General features: G+C 45.2%; 1 protein-coding gene across 2 annotated transcripts in view; it reads right to left on the minus strand.

Annotated features, from left to right (window-relative positions):
• Positions 1-22116, minus strand: part of RBM20 (RNA binding motif protein 20) — a 368759-nt gene that overhangs the window by 79181 nt on the left and 267462 nt on the right. For both annotated transcript variants that reach the window (XM_073684737.1, XM_073684738.1), the window contains exons 5-7: positions 15396-15496; positions 8570-8713; positions 7182-7313 (exon numbers count right to left, since the gene is read on the minus strand). In XM_073684737.1, the coding sequence (XP_073540838.1) occupies positions 7182-7313; positions 8570-8713; positions 15396-15496 (377 nt within the window). The remainder of the gene's footprint in view (positions 1-7181; positions 7314-8569; positions 8714-15395; positions 15497-22116) is intronic.

The following is a 22116-nucleotide window of genomic DNA, read 5'->3' on the forward strand; positions in this document are numbered from 1 at the left end:
AACAAAACCGCAACATCTGACAGTGAACACAAAGTACACTAAGGATATCCACATCTATGGGAGATTTCAGAGGAGCCCATGTAAATGAAAATTGTGTACTATGTGGACACGATGAATGGCAGACCATTCGGATGAGACCACAAAGAGAGGAGAACAACAACAAATGCTGCAGGTATGTCAGAGCCAATCTAACAAATACAAGAGTGATGGCAATGCACGGTGCCCGAAGGATGCATATCAAGTTGTGATAATAGTCAGCTCACATCCGAGGCTACTATTAACAGTATTCAATTTATTACTTCAAAAGTTGGTAACAGTAAGAGTCCAGTGTAAGTCAGTTACCAGAAGCACATGTTCTGTCTAATCCCTTAGGTCAGGAGAAGTCCAGGTCAGGAGGTGGTGCAGCTGCCACAAACAAGCCCATGTCCCCAAATTAAATGCTTTGGAATGCACAGCCCTTTCTGGCAAGTTTGGTATCACATAAGCCCAGACAGAAGCTAAAAACAGCCTTCCCTCAGTCCTGCCGGTCATCATGGGTTAATGCATATTTAATGTATGCTCCACTGCAGGGTATCGGGTTCTATCTATTAATACTATTCAACTCATAAGTGATTTACTATTCTCTATATCTGTTCTTAGGTAAAATGTATTGCTCATCAAGTTTCTCCCAAGACAGAAATGTTACTACACGGGTGGCTTATGTGGTGTGCAGCACAATAAAATGTGAAGGCATGTGGTTGTTTTCCCAGATGTGTATTGCAATCCCCCTAAGAAACAGTATGGAACGCAGTCAACAAACAGTTAAAAGGCCACAAATATTGAAAATTGATATGTTCATCTATTTTCATAGTGTAGCCAAATGTAGCGGTTAGGTATAAATTCTAATTTTGGGATTTTTCATAAATAAAACATGACATTATCTGATACTTGAGAGGGATGGGATGTGCAATGGGTCATCTCATATCCCGTACAATTGTGGCACAAAGCCAAAGCATGCAGCATCAACATATCTATGGGATGACAGAGATAAATGTAGACTGTGAGCCCTCGCGGGCAGGGTCCTCGCTCCTCCTGTACCAGTCGCTGACTCGTTTTGTTAAGATTATGTAAATGCTTTTGTTATGTATATCCCTATCACATGTAAAGCGCCATGGAATAAATGGCGCTATAATAATAAATAATAATAATAATAATAATAATAAATGGAAAGCTGTAACAATGACCCTATATCTAGCAGGCATCACATGTATCAGCAATGAGAAGTTATTTTGCATGTAATTCTTTTGTCTTGTATTTCCTAAATATATAATCTAAAAAATAACAGAAATATTTAAGTATTACAAGTATTTGCCTCTGGGACAGTTACATGATTATATATATATATTTTTCTTTTAAGTTACTTGAAAAACTATTGCCATTCAGGCCATTAGTGTCCAACAGGCAAGCTGCCTTTTGGCTTGTGCTGTACTGCCTACGACAGAACTCTTCAATCATTAAAAGGATTGTCTCAAGTTTGTTCTTCGGGAGGGCACTGCTCCTCTGACTGTGCTTAAAGGGGAAAGTGTGTCCTAAAGATTGACAACTCGCACTGGCGGCATGGCTGAGCCGCTGGCTTGAACTGAACGCTTTCAGATGCCGCTAGCGGAGGCTGCTTTGCCTCTCAAACATCAGAGAAGTGTAGGGGGTTGTGAATCTGCCCGGATCCAGCCACCTTCAGAGCAACATTGAAAAGCTGTATAGAAAACAGTTGGAAAAGTGTAAGCTCCTTGCCTAAGAAACCAGCCACCTGCAGCAATGAGAGATGTAAATTATAAAACTAAAACTTACTCCATTCTTAAGAAATAACAGGATTTTTAATAAGAGGTAAATTGCCAAGTTGATTGTTTTTACAAGCACTTTGCAATTTTAACCATTTATGAAGATGAAACAACCCCTTTAAATATGTCCACCTTCACAATAATCAGGAGCTGCCTAAACCCCAGAACCACACTGACTGTAACAAACTAAAGATAGAAAGTGGACAAATAGAAATGTAAGATCAACCATTTGCCAGACCTACCTTTTGCCGACACTCATCTTACTAGTAGCACAGTCAGCTCATCATTTGTCTGTTCATGCTCCTATTAGCAGGTGTAGATTTGAGCTACAAATTTTCACAATTTGCAGCATCAACTGTAGTAATTTATAGTAATTCTAAACAGCTGCGGCCAGCCATGTCCTCTTTTCTCATCATATTTGAAAAGTGTAAAAAGTCAAACATTGTCAGTGAGCAAAAAATAATAATTTTTTAAATACTATGAAAGTGGTTTAAAGCCTTTGGTATATATTTTTCCCATTGAAAATTCCGGCATCCTGAGTGCTTCTTGTAGTAACTATCCCCCACTGACATCATGACGTGGTTTTACACCTAGTAATCGCACAAGGAGCACAGAATGTTGGCATTCAAGTGCCGGCCGAGGAGGTACTGCCCTGGTCTGGCTGCTAAGGGTACCACAGCAGATACCCACCAGAATATGGTGAAACGTTTTGCTCATTTCTATATTTTATTCATTGCACATTAACATGCCAACAAGCACTGTGGTGAGATTGTTTGTAATGGATTGATGTCTATTTTCTGCCAAAAAAAAGGACACATGGCACCATCAATGTTGTAGATCTGACAAGTGGATCCAAATTTATTAAGAGGTTGAGGTTGGTGTTTCTTAATAAATTAGGACCATTTTGCTCCTGCTAGAGTGTGGAAAATTATATTTTGCTTCCGTGTTATATTTCAAGGCTCTCCATAGGCCCGGAAGATCACTGCCTTCTATGACTTATAAAATTGCAGCGCTATACTAATTGTAGGTCTCTCCGATATTACGCTGACCCTGCATTGTATATGATGTCATGTGTTAGCAAATCTCCCGCTGAGTTGTAAACACTTTCCAGCCCATCTCCTGCTGGGTAAAATAATCAAGATGGGAGAGGTTAAAAGTGTAAAGTTACTTACAATGCTCATACATCCAGACATGCAGCATTACCATTGGCCTCTATTTTCAGAGATGTCAGTGAGAACAGTGCCCTTTTTTTCAACTCTTGCATTTACTAACCTGTCAGATTTTTTTCATCTACTTGTAAATATGAGAAAGAAGAGGGAACAACGGCAGCTGCATATAATCAAACTGGCCATACACTGAGGGCAAAAATATATTGGCAGCTCACTAATGTAATGCTAACATGCCGCCTGAATAAAGAATTTAGCCTCTGCTGGCTTCTCTCTATATGTCAGAAGACAAGAGATTAATTTACAAGTCTGTAGCCCAGGATCTCATATACAACTCCCAGCCTCTTAGTAGAAGTAGTAGTAGTAGTAATAAGTACTTTGTTGACATTTAAAGAAGTGTCAGAATTGTTTCTTTCTGGTCTAATCTTTTTTAATTAAGCTCATGTGTATTGTATACTTGTTTTTCTTCTGTTATGTTTTATGCTTTAAACTCTTTTATTCTCAAATTTAATGTTGCTTTAAAATAAATAATAAGGGCTTGTTCACACGTGCTGTTTTTGCCATGTTTTATATTACCAGCAAAGTAAATGAGATTCCTGAAATCTCCTGCACACACTACTCTGCTTATTTTTTTACCTTGCAGTTTTGAACACTTCAGGCTACGTTCCCACGAGAGCTATTGCTGAGTTTTTAACAAGAAAAAAAACAAAACAGGGGCGCTCCCATGTGTGAGTCCGCTCAGACTGACATACTGGAGCCAATTGATGGACAGGCTGACCTGGACGAATAGCGCAATCACAGGCACAACTCTGGCAAAGGCATACTGCAGCATTCATCTTCAGTCCCAGCAGGGATAAAAATCCAAAGAATAGGGTTGAGCGAGTATGTTCTGTCCGAGTATGCTCCGGCCGAGCTCCGAGTATTTACAGCTGCTCGGTGATATGGTTGAATCGCTCCCGTGTGCATGATTTGCAACTGTTTGACAGTTTTATTACATGTGAGGAATGTGTAAGAAACAGACATTCCTCCCATGTAATAAAGCTGTCAAACAGTTGCAAATCATGCACACGGGAGCGATTCAACCATATCATCGAGCAGCTGTAAATACTCGGAGATCGGCCCGAGCATACTCGGCGAAAGGGTTAATAGAACATACTCGCTCAACACTACCAAAGAACAAGAAAGAAAAAATTACAATCTAAAGGCGCTGTCTCACCGGATATGGTATAAAAAAACCCGTTTTTATTGATAAAACGTGTTTCTAAAGCGGACCGCTCTCTTCATCAGGTGTAAAGATAAAAAGATACTTACAGAGTGAATTGCATTCTTCTTATAAGCACATAGACCAGGTGTAGGTATTTAGATTCATTAATTATTTAACCCTTACCATGTAATCACATGTCAATAAAAAAACATATACCCCCAGATATTAAACAGAGCGATTAGCAATAACACACAAATTTCAATATATCCCTAATCAGCCTGTATGGTCTATACATTCATTCAATGCTTCAGGAACTAATGTAGACAATTTAAAAATCCAGAAACTTTCCCTATTCACCAATCTTTGATGTCTATTAGTATGACTAGCGGTATTTGTTCTATTATAATAAGTTCTAGATTGCGTCAAAAAATGCACCAAAAGCTCATTGTGGGAAGGTAGCCTCAGAGCGCATTTTCAAATCTGCAGCACGTCAATTCTTTCAAGGTTTTTATAGAGTTTTTCAGCCATTCAAATGAATGCAGGAAAAAACGCAAGTAAAAATGCATCAATAACATGCATATCCACGTCATGTTTTTCCTGCCAACATTCCGGCTTTTGCAGTAGAAACATCTGTGCACATACCCTTATTATTTTAATTTCCCTGATGTTTTAGCAGCTGATTCAGCTGCTCTCACAATTAGTGGAAACAATTATAATAATATTGTTAGGAGCTGCAGTTGGAGCAGTAAACTAATATTTTCGACAAGAAAGAGCTGAAACTAAAGCAGAAAATCTATCGCAAGTGTGGTAGAACTGGAGACCAATGTATACACTGTGTTTCTGCTCTGCTGTGCAAATATAAGATATGGCGCATCTTAAAGATGGCGCCAATCACCAGACCAAAGGCAGACATGGCATCAATCATTGGGCCAAAGGCAGGTTAAGTAAACATTCACCAGGTTATTGCAAAGTGTATTGCAATACAACTTTCGCCTTTTGAACTACAATTAGTGCTCTGTATGGTAGATCCGCCACATCTCTGCAACAAAATCCACAAAAGTTTGTCATCTGTGAACATATCCCCAAGGCTTTCTTCACTCAGGTGTTTTTTATTTTAATTTTTGCTTGAAAATGACATGGATTTTTTTACAATCTTAATAAGCATTTTTTGAAGCATATAAATTGCTCTTTTTTTAACTTTCTTCTTTTTTTTTCAATTTGTAAGTACTACAGAGTTTATTGGGAAAACACCAGAAAAAAAGACATATCTAGAGTAAGATATATTTGAAGGAAAAACACTAAAAGTAGAAAATCTTTGATTATGCAATACAGACTATCAAATGCATCTGGCACTAAAAACACTAAAATAAACAGTTACTGTAATTATACAAGTAATGTAGCAAAAAAAACTCTGTAAAACCGTCTTCAGATTGGTATAGTATATTGTGTGCTCATTTCAAATACCATATTTTTCGGACTATAAGACGCACTTTTTTCCTCCAAAATTTTGGAGGAAATTGTGGGATGTGTCTTACAGTCCAAATGTACATGGGTGGTGGGAGGTGTGGGGGAGTGGCAGTGGCGGAGGAGCGGGTACAGGAGGCAGCAACCGCCTGCTGCAGCCTACACTGTGCCTGCTACTAAAGAAAATGAATATTCACTGCTCCCCACTCCCATGGGCGTGAAGAGCAGTGAATATTCAGTTTCCTTAATAGCGTTCACACTGTACCCGAAGCGGCCGCCAGTCAGTGTGCCCGCTGTTAAAGTGCATAAATATTCACTACAACCCTCTCCCTTGGGTTGTAGTGAATATTCATGCACATTAATAGCGGGCACACTAACTGCCAGCCGCTCCAGGAGCCGTACAGTGTGCACGCTACTAGGGAGAATGAATGGTCACTGCTCCCCACGCACACAGTCCCAGCGTGGGGAGTAGTGACTCTTCCGGCACAGCATCTCACAGTGTGAGGGCACATGGCGGTGACGCCATGCATGGCTCACACTGTGAGATCAGTGCTGGCAGAAGAGCAGGATGCAGTGATAGAACACAGGGAAGAACGGTGAGTAAAAATGTTTATTTTTTTTGTGTGCAGCATGGGATGAGGGGGCCATACATACCAGGAAGAGGGATGAGGGGTGCCATGCATACCAGGATGGGATCAGTGGTGCCATGCATACCAGGATTGGGGATCAGGGGTGCCATGCATACCAGGATGGGGAAATAGGGGTGCCATGCATACCAGGATGGGGAAATAGGGGTGCCTTGCATACCAGGATGGGGAAATAGGGGAGCCATGCATACCAGGATGGGGATCAGGGGTGCCATGCATACCAGGATTGGGGATCAGGGGTGCCATGTATATCAGGATGGGGGATTGGGGTGCCATGTATACTTGGATGAGGGGGGGCCATGGATACCAGTATGATGGATGCAATGCATACCAGGATGAGGGGTGCCATGCATACCAGGATGGGGAAATAGGGGAGCCATGCATACCAGGATGGGGATGAGGGGTGCCATGCATACCAGGATGGGGATGAGGGGTGCCATGCATACCAGGATGGTGGATTGGGGTGCCATGCATACGAGGATGGGAATGGGGGCCACGTATAACAAGAAGAAGGGGCCATATATACCAGGATGGAGAATATTAACAGAACTGGGGAACGTTACCCCAATATCAGTGTCAGCAGCAGACCCCCTCCCCTATAACAGGGCATCATGACCACATTTTTTGCTTACATTTTTTTTCTCTATTTTCCTCCTCTAAAACCTAAGTGCGTCTTATGATACGGTGCGTCCGAAAAATACGGTACTTATACAGCACCAATGATATAATACAAGTAAACGAGGTTGTACAAAAACTGTTTCCACACACTGGGAAATTAGGTTATTTTGATATAAATGCAACTGTAGCCGATGTTTTGTTATAATAAACTACAAAAAAAACAACCATGCTTTGATGTAGCTATGTAAAGCATAAGCCACTTTACCTTCAGCTGTAACTCTTTGTATCTCTTTGACATGCGGATCAGTAGTGTTTCATCATTCATGATTGCTGGTTTCTCCTTGTAGTACTGTACCATCGCCTCTGCTGCCTCAGTGTATGCCATTTCTAGAAATGCCTGTAAGTATAATGAGAAAATATCTATCTCTATACAGGAAAAAAATTGAACTGGTAACAATACTTCATATGTGATTTCTTTTTTGCAGATAGTATGAGATTACAGTAAAGCAGCCCATTGTATATTGATGTCTTTCTTTGCCCATACAATATCAGTTTTATGCCCCATGCAAAATTATTAAACCCCTTAGTGTTCCAGCAATTTTTGGTGGTTACTTTTTTGTTTTCTTCATCACGCCTGTTTTTTTTTGTTATTCCATTGTCATAGCCATATTTTGTGCATTGCTTTTTGTGTTTCATTTTTCCAGAGTCCACTTAGCTTTTAGCTATGGGTCAGTATAATTAATGTGATTAGTTTTTGTCATGTTTTACTGCCTCTCGCCAATTAAGAACTTTTTTATTTTTTTTTAAAAGGTGCTACATGTTGCCATATTTTTAGAGATGTAACTGTGTTTAGAGCAGTGTTTCCCAAACTCCAGTCCTCACGGACCCCACAGGTCACGTTTTCAGGATTTCCATAGTATTGCACAGGTGAGAGAATTCCTGATGCCTTGATGATACTTCCATCACCTGTGTAATACTAAGGAAATCCTGAAAACATGACCTGTGGGGTCCGTGAGGACTGGAGTTTGGGAAACACTGGTTTAGAGTGATCTCAACGCTTAAGTCTTAATTGTAAAGTGCTGCAGAATATGTTGGCGCTATATAAATAAAAATGATTATTATTATTATTATTATTAAGTCCACTCTATACACTCCCTGGTGTCCTCCGCCGTGATTATATGGCAGATTTTGCCAATGTATAATTTTATGCATATATTGTGTAGTTTGCTGCACATGGGAAACATTCTTTGCAGGAAAAGTCTCAATTCTGATGAATCTTGTGGGCCCTGGCAGTCAGACACCCTCTTAACAGAAAGTCATGTTATATTCAAACAATGTGATTCATGCCATCATCACTTGTGGTTGTGGGCAGGGTTGGACTGGCCCACCAGAGAACCCGGAGAATCCTCCAGTGGGCCCTGGCTTCTCCTTCAGGAGAGTTCATGGTGCAAACCTTGCAGCTGCTATGAAGCTCTTGAGTTGGGGAGTAAGGTGGGTCCTCAGAATCAAATCCCCTGGTGGGCCCAATGTTCTTCAGTCTGACACTGGTTGTGGGGTCCACCATGTATTGAAACAGTTCCATCACTCTGGGATGAATTTATGCACAAAATCAAATATATCTTTGTAGACTGAGAAAGGTTAGTCTAAAATTACCTGATTTGTTGATTTCATCAAAATGTAGTTGGTGACTTTCCCGAATGGTAGGCCAAGGTTAACAACGTCAGTCTCATTGCAGCTTCCTTCAGGAAGATTGCAAATATGAACCACCCGACCAATTGAAGATTTTCTCTGTTTAAACTAAGAAAACACAATGCCAGCATTACTATCAGATTATTAATATCACCGTCATCATCCTTTATTAGAATGGTCTGCCGTTGTAGTTATCATAGATTCATCATTAAGGAGAGGTCACAGCGGCTGAATGTTACAGTATTAGTCTTTAGTATCAGTCCTTCTTTTACAGCATATTTCTATAGAAAGTGCCATAAAAAAACTGCATGAGTGAGTCCAGCCTAAAACCTCTTTGTGACATGCCACCGGTATTGTAATGAAAAAGGTTCTTATTGAAGAAGATAGCACGTATACATAGATTGCAAATCATAGTTTTTATGTAAAGTATGCTTTTTCATCGTAGCAATACCTAATTACATAACATTAAAGGCCAAATAATTATTTTCTTAGAGTAAATTTCCAAAAAAAGTAACATTTACTTGAAATTACTTGTATCTTTGTGTTACTCACTGATAGCAACCACTTATAGCTCTAAGAGAAATAAAGCTGGATGGCTGACAAGTTATTGCTGAGCTCTCCCATTACAATTTTCCTAGAGTGGATAGAGAGCTTAGCACTTGCAGAATGACGGGATAAACCAGAAACAACACATACGCTCGTCTCTAAAGGGGGGATTTAAGTGATCTCTTCCAGTTTGAGATTTGTTGGTGACATGACATAACCTTTTATTATAAGTCATAGGGTGCAGCCAATGGTGTTTCATCATTGATTAGTTTGGTCTTGTTCACATTACAAGTCTTACAAAGGAAAAGTGGCAAAGCTTCTTGTAGCACCTTATCAGCTCCCAAATCTTATTTTGTGGTGTCTACTTCTTACAAAGCTGCAGCCGCTCCACTTTTCTTTTGCAACAGTTTTTAAATCTGCTCTCATTATTATTTGCTTTAGACATCTCCAGTGGGCTATTTTAACCTGACGCTAAGGCGACTATGGATGCCCCAGTTACAGTGGGAAAAAATTATCAATAAAGGAAATAACCAATATTCCACAGAGATCTTTGATGAGCTCTTCGGGAACAAATTATGTAAAATAAATATACGTAAAAAGTCCCCAAGAAAAGTAAAAAAAAAATGACTTCTTTCATATAAAACACATTTTATTACACGTAACAAAAACTACATCTGTAAATATCCACACAACCATTATAGCCTGTAGAATTCGTTCACTTGGTGTGAAAGATAAACAAAAATAGCTTTTTTTTCTATGTTTGCATTTTATATATCCGATAATGGTGCTAAAAAAAAATAATTTGTCCCACATAACCTAAAACCTTATACAGCCACACCAGTAAAAAAAAAAAGAAAAAAGTTGAGGCTGCAAAAAAGAGGAGGTGATTGCAGCCAGGTATGTTTTACTCTGGAACACTGCGGCATTTCAGAGTAAGGCTATGTGCCCACGATGCAGAAATGCTGCATATTTTTTCCGCTTCTCCCTGGCCAGGAAGAAGCTTTTTTGAATGCATTTCCGCATGCGGGTTATCAAGCGCTTTTTCAAGCGATTTTAGCATCACTTGGAAAGTGCTTGACAACTTGGTCACACTATATAAATCCATGCAACCGGCATGGATTTATATAGTGTGACCAAGTAATAGTTAAAAAAAAAAGTATAAGAATGGTGAAAAATAAAAAATAATGATTATACTTGCCTTCCGATAGCCCCCGGTCTCCTTCTCAGCTCCGTCCGGTCTCCCCGGTGTCTCGCGGTGGTGTGAAGGACCTGCAATGACGTCATTGAATCATGTGACAGGTCACGCGACTGCCGACGTCAGCGGTCGCGTGACCTGTCACATGACTCAATGACGTCATGTCAGGACCTCACGCCACCGCGAGCCGCCCAACACACCGCAGGCATCGCTGAGGAGACCGGGGGCCATCGGAAGGTAAGTATAACCTTTATTTTTTATTTTAAATTCTTTTTTTTACAGGTTCTATGGTACCCGAGTCCATAGGAGAGTCTCATCTTCTCCAGACCCGGGTACCATCCGCACATTGAACTGTATGATATCCGCATGTGCACATGTGCTCACACGGATAATATGCGGTTCAATGCAAGTCAATGGCGGCAATTACGCTGCGTGTCCGCAAAATTAATGGACATGCTGCGTATTTTTCCGCAGTGATAATCTGCAGCAGAAATTTCCGCAGCATGTGCACAGCACATGCGGATTATCATTGGGGACCATGGGGCACGTATTACCAAGCGTTTTTTAAATGTTTTCGCTGCGGAAATTCTACTGAAAAAACGCTTGAAAAACGCATAGTGGGCACACAGCCAAAACATGATTTGCAAAGCCAGATGGGGACTCTGTGTCTCTGCTGATTAATCCAGTGCAATCCCCAGGTGGCTTCTTCCTGCCCCTTTCCTTATGACTGACAGGTCTCTCCCTAAGTTTGTATGTTTCAGCTGAGACACTAGTCTACGGCCGGCTTTTCAGAGTGTGTTTTTTCTGAAATTCTGCCGCGTTTCACAATAAAGCATACCTACCTGCAATCACGCAGCCAGACTCTGACTCACGTTCGTTATTAGGTCAGCATGAATCTGAATCTGATGTCAGGTTCCCTTTTAATGCCCTTTCTTTCTGGACTGGTCATTAAGTGGTTAAAGCTGGCTGACTAAATTAATGGGGAAAATGAACTCTAAGCAGTCAGTATTTACACCATGTTTGCCCTTATGATGGCAAGTGATTGCTGGGGTACGGGTGGAGGAAAGCGAGTTGTGGAATACCCCATAATGAGCCATAATGAACTTGCCTCTTAGGGATCAAGGTGTAAAAAAGTATTGAAATATTCGGTGATATCGGTTGTTCTGTTAAATGTGAACTTAATTAAAGGGAACCTGTCACCACATAAAGTAGGGTCAGCACCTGTAAGCTGTATGTGACAGCATTCTAGAATGCTGTCTATATGTCCGCAGGAGTATTTCAATGTTCTATGCTGATTGCTGGGTGGATTTGTTAGGAAGGGGGAGGTGTTTATTGTTCCTATTGGTGTGTCACTAATTAGTAATGCATTTAAATCCTTGAACATGGACTAAGAACTTTCGCAGTTTACATTCCTAAGTTGTGCAGAGATATTATATCAGCAGCACAAATCTTGTATCTTGTACCTGTTCTTAAAAGTATGTCACGCTGCATCAATGCGGGTTAATGTATCAGCCTGCGCAATAATGATCTGTAGACTTATTTAGCTCAAGAGAGGTTTGTCTAGACAGGATACAAATGTATGAATGAACCTTCAGGTATAAGATATTTTGGATCTATGTGGGTTTTTAAGTTCAAGATAAAAAGCAAGAATTTTCATATTCAATTACAGCTTGCAGAGATCTTGAAATGTGTGATTGATTGAAGCACAAACTATTTTAGAAAGTTGTCGCTGAACGTTTAATCTCTTGTTTAGGCAAGTGCATGTCATTGAAGTCCTCTATTGTTTCTTCCTTGACGTTAAGAAAACTAAATTTGAATAAATTCCAAAATGTCAAACTGGTCCAGTGGGAGTGTGGGTGCGATGTGGGGATATTCCAGTCACCTTATGGCTCTCCTCAGTGCTGACAGGTATCCTGACATCTGTGCAAACATTCAGGACCTCCCCCGGCTGAACTTCAAATGGTCTTAGCACCAGGCTTAGAGGAAAGTAGAAGGCTTGCCACTGTCTTGGCTGGAATAGTAATGTCTATGTTTCTTATTAAAGTCATGTTCTGCTACTGTACACCCCTCACTTCCTGAAATAGAGTACATGATGTATGGCAATACACCCAGCATTCTAGGTTATATTCATCTATCTTCCTTGTGCTTATTGTTAGTTACTTTATCTCATGATATAGTTATTTATTCATTGAATCTCTAAAGACATACTGATAGGGAATTTAGATTGTGAGCCCCAATGGGGATAGTGCCGATTTTGTCTGTGAAGCTGTGGAATTAATGGCGCTATATAAGTGAGTAAAATAAATAAATAAATTAAATCTCTGCTCACAAATACAATGACCATGCTTAATTTTTTATCAGGGTTGTCCTGAGTGATTAACAGCCTGTAAATGCACAGTATATTGTCTCTTTAAATCTGATCCCAAAAGCATGTGGATGTAGTATATGCATAGAAATAACTGCATACATCTTGTCCATCCGTACAGCTACATAGGCATGCCGAGGTAAATGAACATACACCCAGCTTGCAGCTGCAGTCTCAAAGTTCAGCTGCTACCAAATAACTTTCAACAATATATCTTACACTAAAGTCAAATCTCTTAAAAAGACCACCTCTGTGAGAAGACCACCCACTTAACCAGACCAGATTTTCAATTCCCGCCATATATTATGCATACCAACCATCATGGGCGTACCCAGGATCAAAACTAGGGGGGGGGCAAGCCATGGTCCCAATACCAAAGAGAAATATATATATAGCACAATGCAAAGATTTCACTTCTTACATTACATGAGCTATATCTATTGTAAATTCCACAATAGCTCAGAAACCGGTGAATCGCTCCACACAGAATACTGGCCCCCATATAAGGCCCCATACAGGAAACTAGCCCCCATATAGCACTCCATACAGAATACTGGCCCCCATATAATGCTCCATACAGAATACTGGCCCCCATATAACGCGCCATACAGAATACTGGCCCCCATATAACGCTCCATACAGGATACTGGCCCCCATATAATGCTCCATACAGAATACTGGCCCCCATATAACGCTCCATACAGAATACTGGCCCCCATATAACGCTCCATACAGGATACTGGCCCCCATATAATGCTCCATACAGAATACTGGCCCCCATATAACGCTCCATACGGAATACTGGCCCCCATATAATGCTCCATACAGGATACTGGCCCCCATATAACGCTCCATACTGAATACTGGCCCCCATATAACACTCCATACAGGATACTGGCCCCCATATAACGCTCCATGCAGGATACTGGCCCCCATATAACGCTCCATACTGAATACTGGCCCCTATATAACACTCCATACAGGATACTGGCCCCCATATAACGCTCCATGCAGGATACTGGCCCCCATATAACGCTCCATACAGAATACTGGCCCCCATATAACGCTCCATGCAGGCTGTTCCCCACACATAATGCCTCATGCAGGCTGTTCCCCCCCACATAATGCCCCACGCAGTCTGTTCCCTCCACATAATGCCCCATGCAGGCTGTTCCCCCCACATAATGCCCCATGCAGGCTGTTCCCCCCCTATATAATGCCCCATGTAGGATGTCACCCCACCTTATAATGTCCCATGCAGGATGACACCCCCCCCTTCCTTATAATGCCCCATGCAGGATGTCACACACCCCCCCTCCCTTATAATGCCCCATGCAGGATGTCACACACACCCCCTCCCTTATAATGCCCCATGCAGGATGTCACACCCCCCCTTCCCTTATACTGCCACAGGCCTCCATATAATAAAAAAAAAATCAAATACTCACCTCACATCTCACCTGCTGCCACTGCTCCAGGCTCCTCAGCATCGCCGGCCTCATCCCGCTCTGCGCTGTGACTGCTCAGGAGAGAGCGCGGTGTAAAGACGTCACCGTGCCCTCTGACCTGAGACGTCACAGTGCAGCAGCCACGGAGAATGCAGGAGCTGCTGCGGAGGCACGGGGAGGGGTAAGTATTGTGCCGCGTGCCGGGGTCCTGAGCAAGCGGGGGGGAGCGGGCGCTGACGGTGAGGGGCCCTCCGCCTGCTCAGGGCCCCGGCATTTGCCCGGGTGCGCCGGGTGCTGACGCCGGCCCTGGTGTGCGGCTTGCGGCTCTGCTTCTAGGGGGGGGCAGCTGCTCCCCCCTGCCCCACGGTGGGTACACCCATGCTAACCATCTAGATTTAGAAGACCATCACCTGCCTAGAAGATAACTTATTATTGCAATTTTGAATGGTCTTTTTGAAGAGGTGTCACTGTACTTACAGAACATGTATTGTATGTATTTGTATGGAGTTTCTAAGTTATCACCACTGGGACCCCCACTGATCCCAAGGACAGAGTCCTGCAATGTGCTGTCTGAACAAGTGGAAGTCGTGCAACTGCACCACCGCTCCATTCATTATCTTTCTCCGGCAATCCCATAGAGAATGAATAGAGTGGAGATGTAGATGCTCAGCCTCAGCTCCATTCACATAAGGCATTGTAGAGCCCTGTTGTCGGAATTAATAGGGGTCCCAGTGATCAGACCTAAGTCAGTAAGTTATCCTCTATCTTGTGGGTAGGGGATAACATAGAAACCAGATACAAATCCTTAAAGCGTTTAGCCTTAAGTTGAAATGATACTGGGCACAGCAACTGTTGTAAATGACTAATAAGACAAACTTTCTTCTTCAACCTCTTCATTATCTTTTCCAAAAGTCATTTATATTCCAGATATAAATATATGTGCACTGAGTAGAGAATATGTAGAATTACGAGCAGCAGTATATAGTTAATGACAAGCACAGAAACTTGTGGTCTTATGAGCATTCTTTACACAGACATTATACAAGTCCGGACTGCGACAGCTACTTTGGAGGGACATCTGTTGGCCTGGACGAACCAACCCTCGTACCATGGCTACTGCATATAAGTAAACTATTGTAAATAATCTCAAATTTGTGAAACACGTGTGGAAGTCACACTGAGGGACTGAGAACATGCCCCAGCCAGACAGATTATATATCAGACTAATTACTTTACCTTCGCACCAATGGGTGGTCCAGAGAAGGGAGCTTCAGACGGGAGAAATGGGGCAGCTGGTGCAGGGGGAGGGTAGAGCTTATCAATATCTGATACAAAGCCTGGGGAAATAAACAATGTAATGATTAATGATGTATAAAAAGTGCTACATTTGAGAGCATGTTCACACAAGTACTTTACACATTTGTCGTCTGTTTTGGCATGAATATGGAAGTAAAGCTATATATATATATATATATATATATATATATATATACACACACACTGTATGATCCATATGTCGCTTTGAAGAATAAAGTAGTGGATGGTAAACCTACCACTCCATAGAAGTACTAATATCTGACCAAGTGATGATGCAATCCACAGAAAGCTATCTGAATAAACTAGGTCTATAATTCTGTTTAGCCCCAACATATATCTTTTTAGAGGATAGGATTTTTTCAATACAGGGTTCCAAACCCCCTGCTACTTTCACTTTGACTATTAACAGGAGTTTACTTAAAGAAGTTGTCCAGTACTTTTTCATTGATTCCCCGTTCCGTGTGATAGGCCATCAATATTTGATTGGCTGGGGTCTTGCACCCGGCACCCCCGCTGATCAGCTGCTATTGGTACCGGCCGGCCGGAAGTATTTATGTGCGGTGCTTGGCCGTCTACCTGTAGTGACCGCCGCGGGGAACTGCACATCCGCCTCCCATTGAATTTAATAGGAGGCGGATGAGCAGTACCCGCGGCGGTCACTACAGGTAGACGGCCAAGCACCGCAAGTAATCACTTCTGACCGCCATTGCCGGCACCGATAACAGCTGATGGGCGGGGGTGCCGGGTGTGGGACCCCAGCCGATCAGTGAAAAAGTAGTGGACAATTTCTTTCAGATGTGTTTTAAATTCTTTGGCTAGTTCCTATTTTCCCCATAGTGGTGACTGCTGGCAGACAACGTTTTATAATATGGTTGTATGACTGTGTCAGAGGAATTAGAGGATTTGTCACTCTGTTTTGGCTGGAATAGTAATTTCTATGTTTCTTATTAAAGTCATGCTCTACTACTGTACATCCTTCACTTAGGGGATAACATAGAAACTTGAAAGAAACTCTTTAACCCCTTAATGACATCCACCGTACATGTGTATGGAGTGGGGTTACAGGGTGAACCTGCCTCATGCCTGGAAGATAATGGCTGTTACATACATCCAAGACCATATCCAACAGCTGCGGGTTGCCCACCCATGACTGTTAACTTGCTAAATTCCACTGTCAATTTCTAATACCGATATTAACAGTGTTCTGGCATGAAGGTGCGTCATTCCATGCACCCATCGGCTGCCCGACGATGTGATCGTGGAATGTCGATGGGTTGCTATGACAGCTAGGGTGTAGCGTCGGCGTCCCTGCCTCCTGCTAGGCAGGGACGCTGTTCCCCTCACCTCTCCACTCCGTGCCCGGCGTCCTCCTCCTGCTCTGCTGGCAGCGCGCGCTGCTTCCCGGCCACTGGGCTTAGGGCGCGCGCGCTCCCCCTCTCTTAAAGGGGCCGCGCGCGCCGTCCTAAGGAGTCCCCGGCCAATGGCCGGAGGACCTCACCATATATAAGGCACCTCTTCCAAAATGGAGGTGCCCGAGCAATGTTGTTGCAAAGCCTTCACTCTGCTTCAGCCCTCAGGTCCCGTTGCCAGTTACCTGCCAGTCACCTGCCAGTCACCTGCCAGATTCCTGCTTGATACCTGCCTGATATCCGCTTACCTGCTTGCAAGCCTGCGGTCCGACGGTCTGCCTTCCGACACCTGTCAGTCTGTCTATGGACCAGCCTGCCCGCTCACCTGGGAGCGCTCACCTGCTACCTGCCTGCTAGCCTACCTGGAGGCTCTGCCGTCACTTGCCGTGACCACCTGCCAGTCCAGAGACTCTTGCCCGCTCACCTGGGAGCGCTCACCTGCTACCTGCCTGCTAGCCTACCTGAAGGCTCTGCCATCACTTGCCGTGACCACCTGCCAGTCCAGAGACTCTTGCCCGCTCACCTGGGAGCGCTCACCTGCTACCTGTCTACTAGCCTACCTGGAGACTCTGCCGTCACTTGCCGTGACCACCTGCCTGTCCAGAGACTCTTGCCCGCTCACCTGGGAGTGCTCACCTGCTACTTGCCTGCTAGCCTACCTGGAGACTCTGCCGTACCACCTGCCCGTCCAGAGACTCTCGCCCGCTCACCTGGGAGCGTCCACCTGCTACCTGTCTGCTAGTTTACCCAGAGACTGTCCCTGTCACTTGCCGTGACTACCAGCCCTTCTACCCAGAGACTGTCCCTGTCACTTGCCGTGAGTACCTGCCCGTCTTCCCTGGGAGCCACCCGCTTCCTCACAAGGACCGCCCCCTTGTAGAGTTGCTCAGAGGTTCCGCCTCCCAGACCCGTTACAGTTTGCTCGGGCCATGGAACCCGGTGGCACCCAAGCTCCCTCGCTCTCGAACCTATGTCATGAACTGTCCCGTCAGAGGTCCCAACAGGAGTCCATCCTGAGTCATCTGCGGAATGTCAACTCTTTCCTGGACACTCTGACTGCTCCACCAGCAACCACCGCTAGTGTCATGACTCGCAGCCCGGCAGCGCCGCTGCCCACCAATACCATGGCATCCTACCCCGGACCCCGGCTTTCTACACCTCCACGCTTTGGAGGCGACCCCGCTCAAGCTCGGGGCTTCATAAACCAGTGCACCCTGCACTTTGAACTCCTGTCCCACCAGTTTATCTCCGACCGGGCCAAAGTAGCCTTCATCATGTCCCATCTCACGGGGGAGGCACTGGCTTGGCTAAATCCTCTATGGGAGAGAGGAGACCCCCTGGTGTCCAACCTGCCAGCCTTTCTCACGGCTTTCCGGAAAGTCTTCGACGAACCCGGACCGAAGATCTCATTCGCATCATCTCTGCTACGCCTCCATCAAGGAAATCTCACCGTGGGCCAATATGCCATACGGTTCCGTACCCTTGCTTCGGAGCTGGCCTGGGATAACGACGCCCTGGTGTCTGTCTTTTGGGAGGGTCTGTCCGGCCGTATTAAAGATGAACTCGCCGGTCGGGACATACCTACCACTCTCGACGACTTAATAACTCTTGCCACCCGGATTGACATCCGGTTCCAGGAACGCGCCAAAGAGGTCACCCGTGAGAGGAGGTTTCCACGTCTAGCCTCTACCTTTCAGAAACCTGTCACTTCTCCCGCTACTCCCCAGGCGCACTCACCCGAGCCTATGCAGGTCGACCAGACCAAGATGGTCAAAACCCGTCAAGAGTTACGCCGTGCTGAGGGGAGCTGCTTCTACTGTGGCAGTAAGGAGCACCGGATCCGTTCCTGCCCGGAGAGGTCGGGAAACGCCTGTGTCTAGGATCGCTCAGAGAGGTCGTCCTAGACAAGAGTAAACCCTCTCCATCTCTGTTGCTGTCGGTCTCTATCTTCTGCGGGGAGAACCGTTATTTTGAACTAGCCCAACTTGACTCTGGAGCTGCCGGAAATCTCATTTCTCAGTCTCTGGTAGCGAAATACCGCATTCCCACCAAACTTCTAGCTGTACCCTTACCTGTCGCTGCCGTGGATGGGGTCCTCTTACCACATTCCATCCAACTCATCACCGAATCCATAACCCTGCAGGTGGGAATGCTGCACTCTGAGAGCATCTTCTTTCATGTTCTGCCTGGACTCTCTCACGCCCTCTTGCTAGGCCTACCTTGGCTTCAGAGACATGCACCCGTGCTTGATTGGCAGACCGGAGAAGTCCTTCGCTGGGGACAGGACTGCCATAAGACTTGTTTAGTTCCCGTCCATCCTGTCCGTCCTTCTCCTACTCCAGCCAATCTACCTGGTCTTCCGGCTCCTTATTGGTCGTATGCGGACGTCTTTAATAAAAAGGAGGCAGAGACATTACCCCCTCATAGACCATACGACTGCCCAATCGACCTGATGCCCGGCGCTACTCCTCCCCGTGGGCGCATTTACCCTTTGTCCGCTGCTGAGACCCGATCCATGTCAGAATATATTGAGGAGAATCTGGCCCTGGGATTCATCCGGAAATCTACTTCCCCGGCGGGAGCAGGTTTCTTCTTCGTCAAAAAGAAGGACGGCTCACTCCGTCCCTGTATAGACTATAGAGGCCTTAACCAGATCACGGTGAAGAATAAATACCCCCTTCCGCTCATTCCAGAATTATTTGACCGTCTGAGGGGGGCTAGAATCTTCACCAAGCTGGACCTTCCTGGGGCGTATAACCTGGTCCGTATCCGTCAGGGGGATGAATGGAAGACGGCATTCAACACCCGGGACGGCCACTATGAATACCTGGTAATGCCCTTCGGTCTCTGTAACGCTCCCACCATCTTTCAAGAGTTGGTCAATGACATCTTCCGGGACCTTCTCTACTCCTGCGTAGTGGTGTACCTGGACGACATCTTGGTCTTCTCTCCGGATCTCCCCACACACCGGAGGGATGTTCGTCAGGTTCTGCTCAGGCTCAGGCAGAACCACCTCTACGCCAAATATGAGAAGTGCCTCTTTGAGCAGACCTCGCTTCCGTTTTTGGGTTACATAATTTCTCAGACCGGCCTACGAATGGATCCTGAGAAACTGTCTGCCATCGAGAAGTGGCCTCGACCAGAGGGGTTGAAGGCTATTCAGCGGTTCCTGGGCTTCGCCAACTACTACCGCCTCTTCATACCGCACTTCTCTTCCCGGACTGCCCCAATCTCTGCGCTCACCCGTAAGGGCACTAATCCCAGAGAATGGCCGCCCGAAGCTGAGGAAGCCTTTCTTTCCTTAAAACAAGCTTTCTCTTCCGCCCCGGTGCTGCATCGCCCGGACGGCAACAAACAATTCTTCCTGGAAGTTGACGCCTCCTTCTCTGGAGCCGGAGCGGTACTTACCCAAAAATCGTCTTCCGGGAGAATGGTAACTTGCGGCTTCTTCTCCAAACTCTTCTCCTCTTCCGAGCGCAACTATTCTATAGGAGACCGAGAGTTATTGGCCATTAAGCTGGCATTGGAGGAGTGGCGTTACCTGCTCGAGGGGGCTCTTCACCCGGTAATAATTTACACGGACCACAAGAACTTGGCTTACCTCCAGAGTGCCCAGAGACTTAACCCGCGCCAAGCCCGGTGGTCCTTGTTTTTTGCTCGCTTTGATTTTGTTCTTCATTTTCGCCCGGCTGACAAAAACGTCAAAGCAGACGCCTTGTCCCGATCCTTCCTGGTGTCTGATCTTGAGGAGGAACCTAAACACATCATCGATCCCGCCAGAGTAATGCAGGTGGCCCCCGTGAGTCTAAATCGTCTCCCTCCCGGAAAGACATTCGTAACGGTACCTGATCGGGAGAAGATCCTACACTGGGGTCACTCGTCTAAGCTTGCTGGCCATGCCGGTCAGAAAAAGACCCTCCAGCTTATCACCCGGCACTACTGGTGGCCTACTCTGCACAAGGACGTAATAGACTTTGTTTCTGCCTGTGTGTCCTGCGCCCGCAACAAGGTTTCGAGACACCTGCCAGCCGGTCGCCTCCTTCCTCTTCCAGTACCTGCTGCCCCATGGCAGCATATAGCTATGGACTTTATAACAGATCTCCCTGTCTCTGCCGGTTGTACGGTCATTTGGGTGGTCGCTGACCGCTTTTCCAAAATGGCTCATTTCATCCCCCTGCCAGGCCTCCCGTCTGCACCCGAGCTGGCTAAAGACTTTATCCGCCACATCTTCCGTCTCCATGGCCTGCCCCTCCACATCGTGTCGGATCGTGGGGTTCAGTTCACCTCACGCTTCTGGAGAGCCACATGTAAGCTGCTAGACGTCACCCTGGACTTCTCCGCATACCACCCACAGTCCAATGGTCAAGTGGAGCGGATCAATCAGATCCTGACCAGTTACCTCCGGCACTTCGTTAATGCCCACCATTCAGACTGGGTGGATCTCCTGCCATGGGCCGAATTTTCTTACAATAATCACGAGAGCGAATCTTCCTCCAAATCCCCTTTTTTTGTAGTCTTCGGTCAGCATCCTCGGATCCCATTTCCCGTCTCCACCTCGGTGGACAATCCGGCTGTGGAATCTCTCGTTAGCAAATTTTCCTCCATTTGGGAGAGTACCCGATCCGCACTCCTTCAGTCGTCCGAGCGGATGAAAAAACACGCTGACAAAAAACGCCTGGATCCTCCACAATTCCGTCCTGGAGATATAGTCTGGCTCTCGTCCAAGTATGTCCGGCTCAAGATTCCTTCCTACAAGTTAGGGCCTCGGTTCATCGGCCCACTAGAAGTTATCAAACAAATCAACCCAGTGGCCTATAAATTGAAACTCCCGGCCAACTTGCGGATCCCTAACTCCTTCCATGTATCTCTCCTCAAACTCTTGGTACTTAACTCTTTTTCCAAGTCTACAGGTACGCCTCCTGCTCCGGTTTCCGCTGAAAACGAGTTTGAGGTAGAGAACATTCTGGCCACCAAAAGGGTAAGAGGAAAAACCTTTTTTCTGGTAGATTGGAAGGGGTTTGGTCCTGAGTGGAGAACGTGGGAGCCCCGGGAGAACATCCATGCCCCTCTCATCCTTGATAAATTTCTGTCTGGCCTAAAAAAGGGGGGGCCTAAAGGGGGGGGTACTGTAGCGTCGGCGTCCCTGCCTCCTGCTAGGCAGGGACGCTGTTCCCCTCACCTCTCCACTCCGAGCCCAGCGTCCTCCTCCCGCTCTGCTGGCAGCGCGCGCT

Source organism: Phyllobates terribilis, unplaced genomic scaffold (assembly GCF_046119375.1).
Source record: "Phyllobates terribilis strain yellow unplaced genomic scaffold, ASM4611937v1 Scaffold_5__5_contigs__length_657084704, whole genome shotgun sequence".
NCBI lineage: Eukaryota > Metazoa > Chordata > Amphibia > Anura > Dendrobatidae > Phyllobates > Phyllobates terribilis.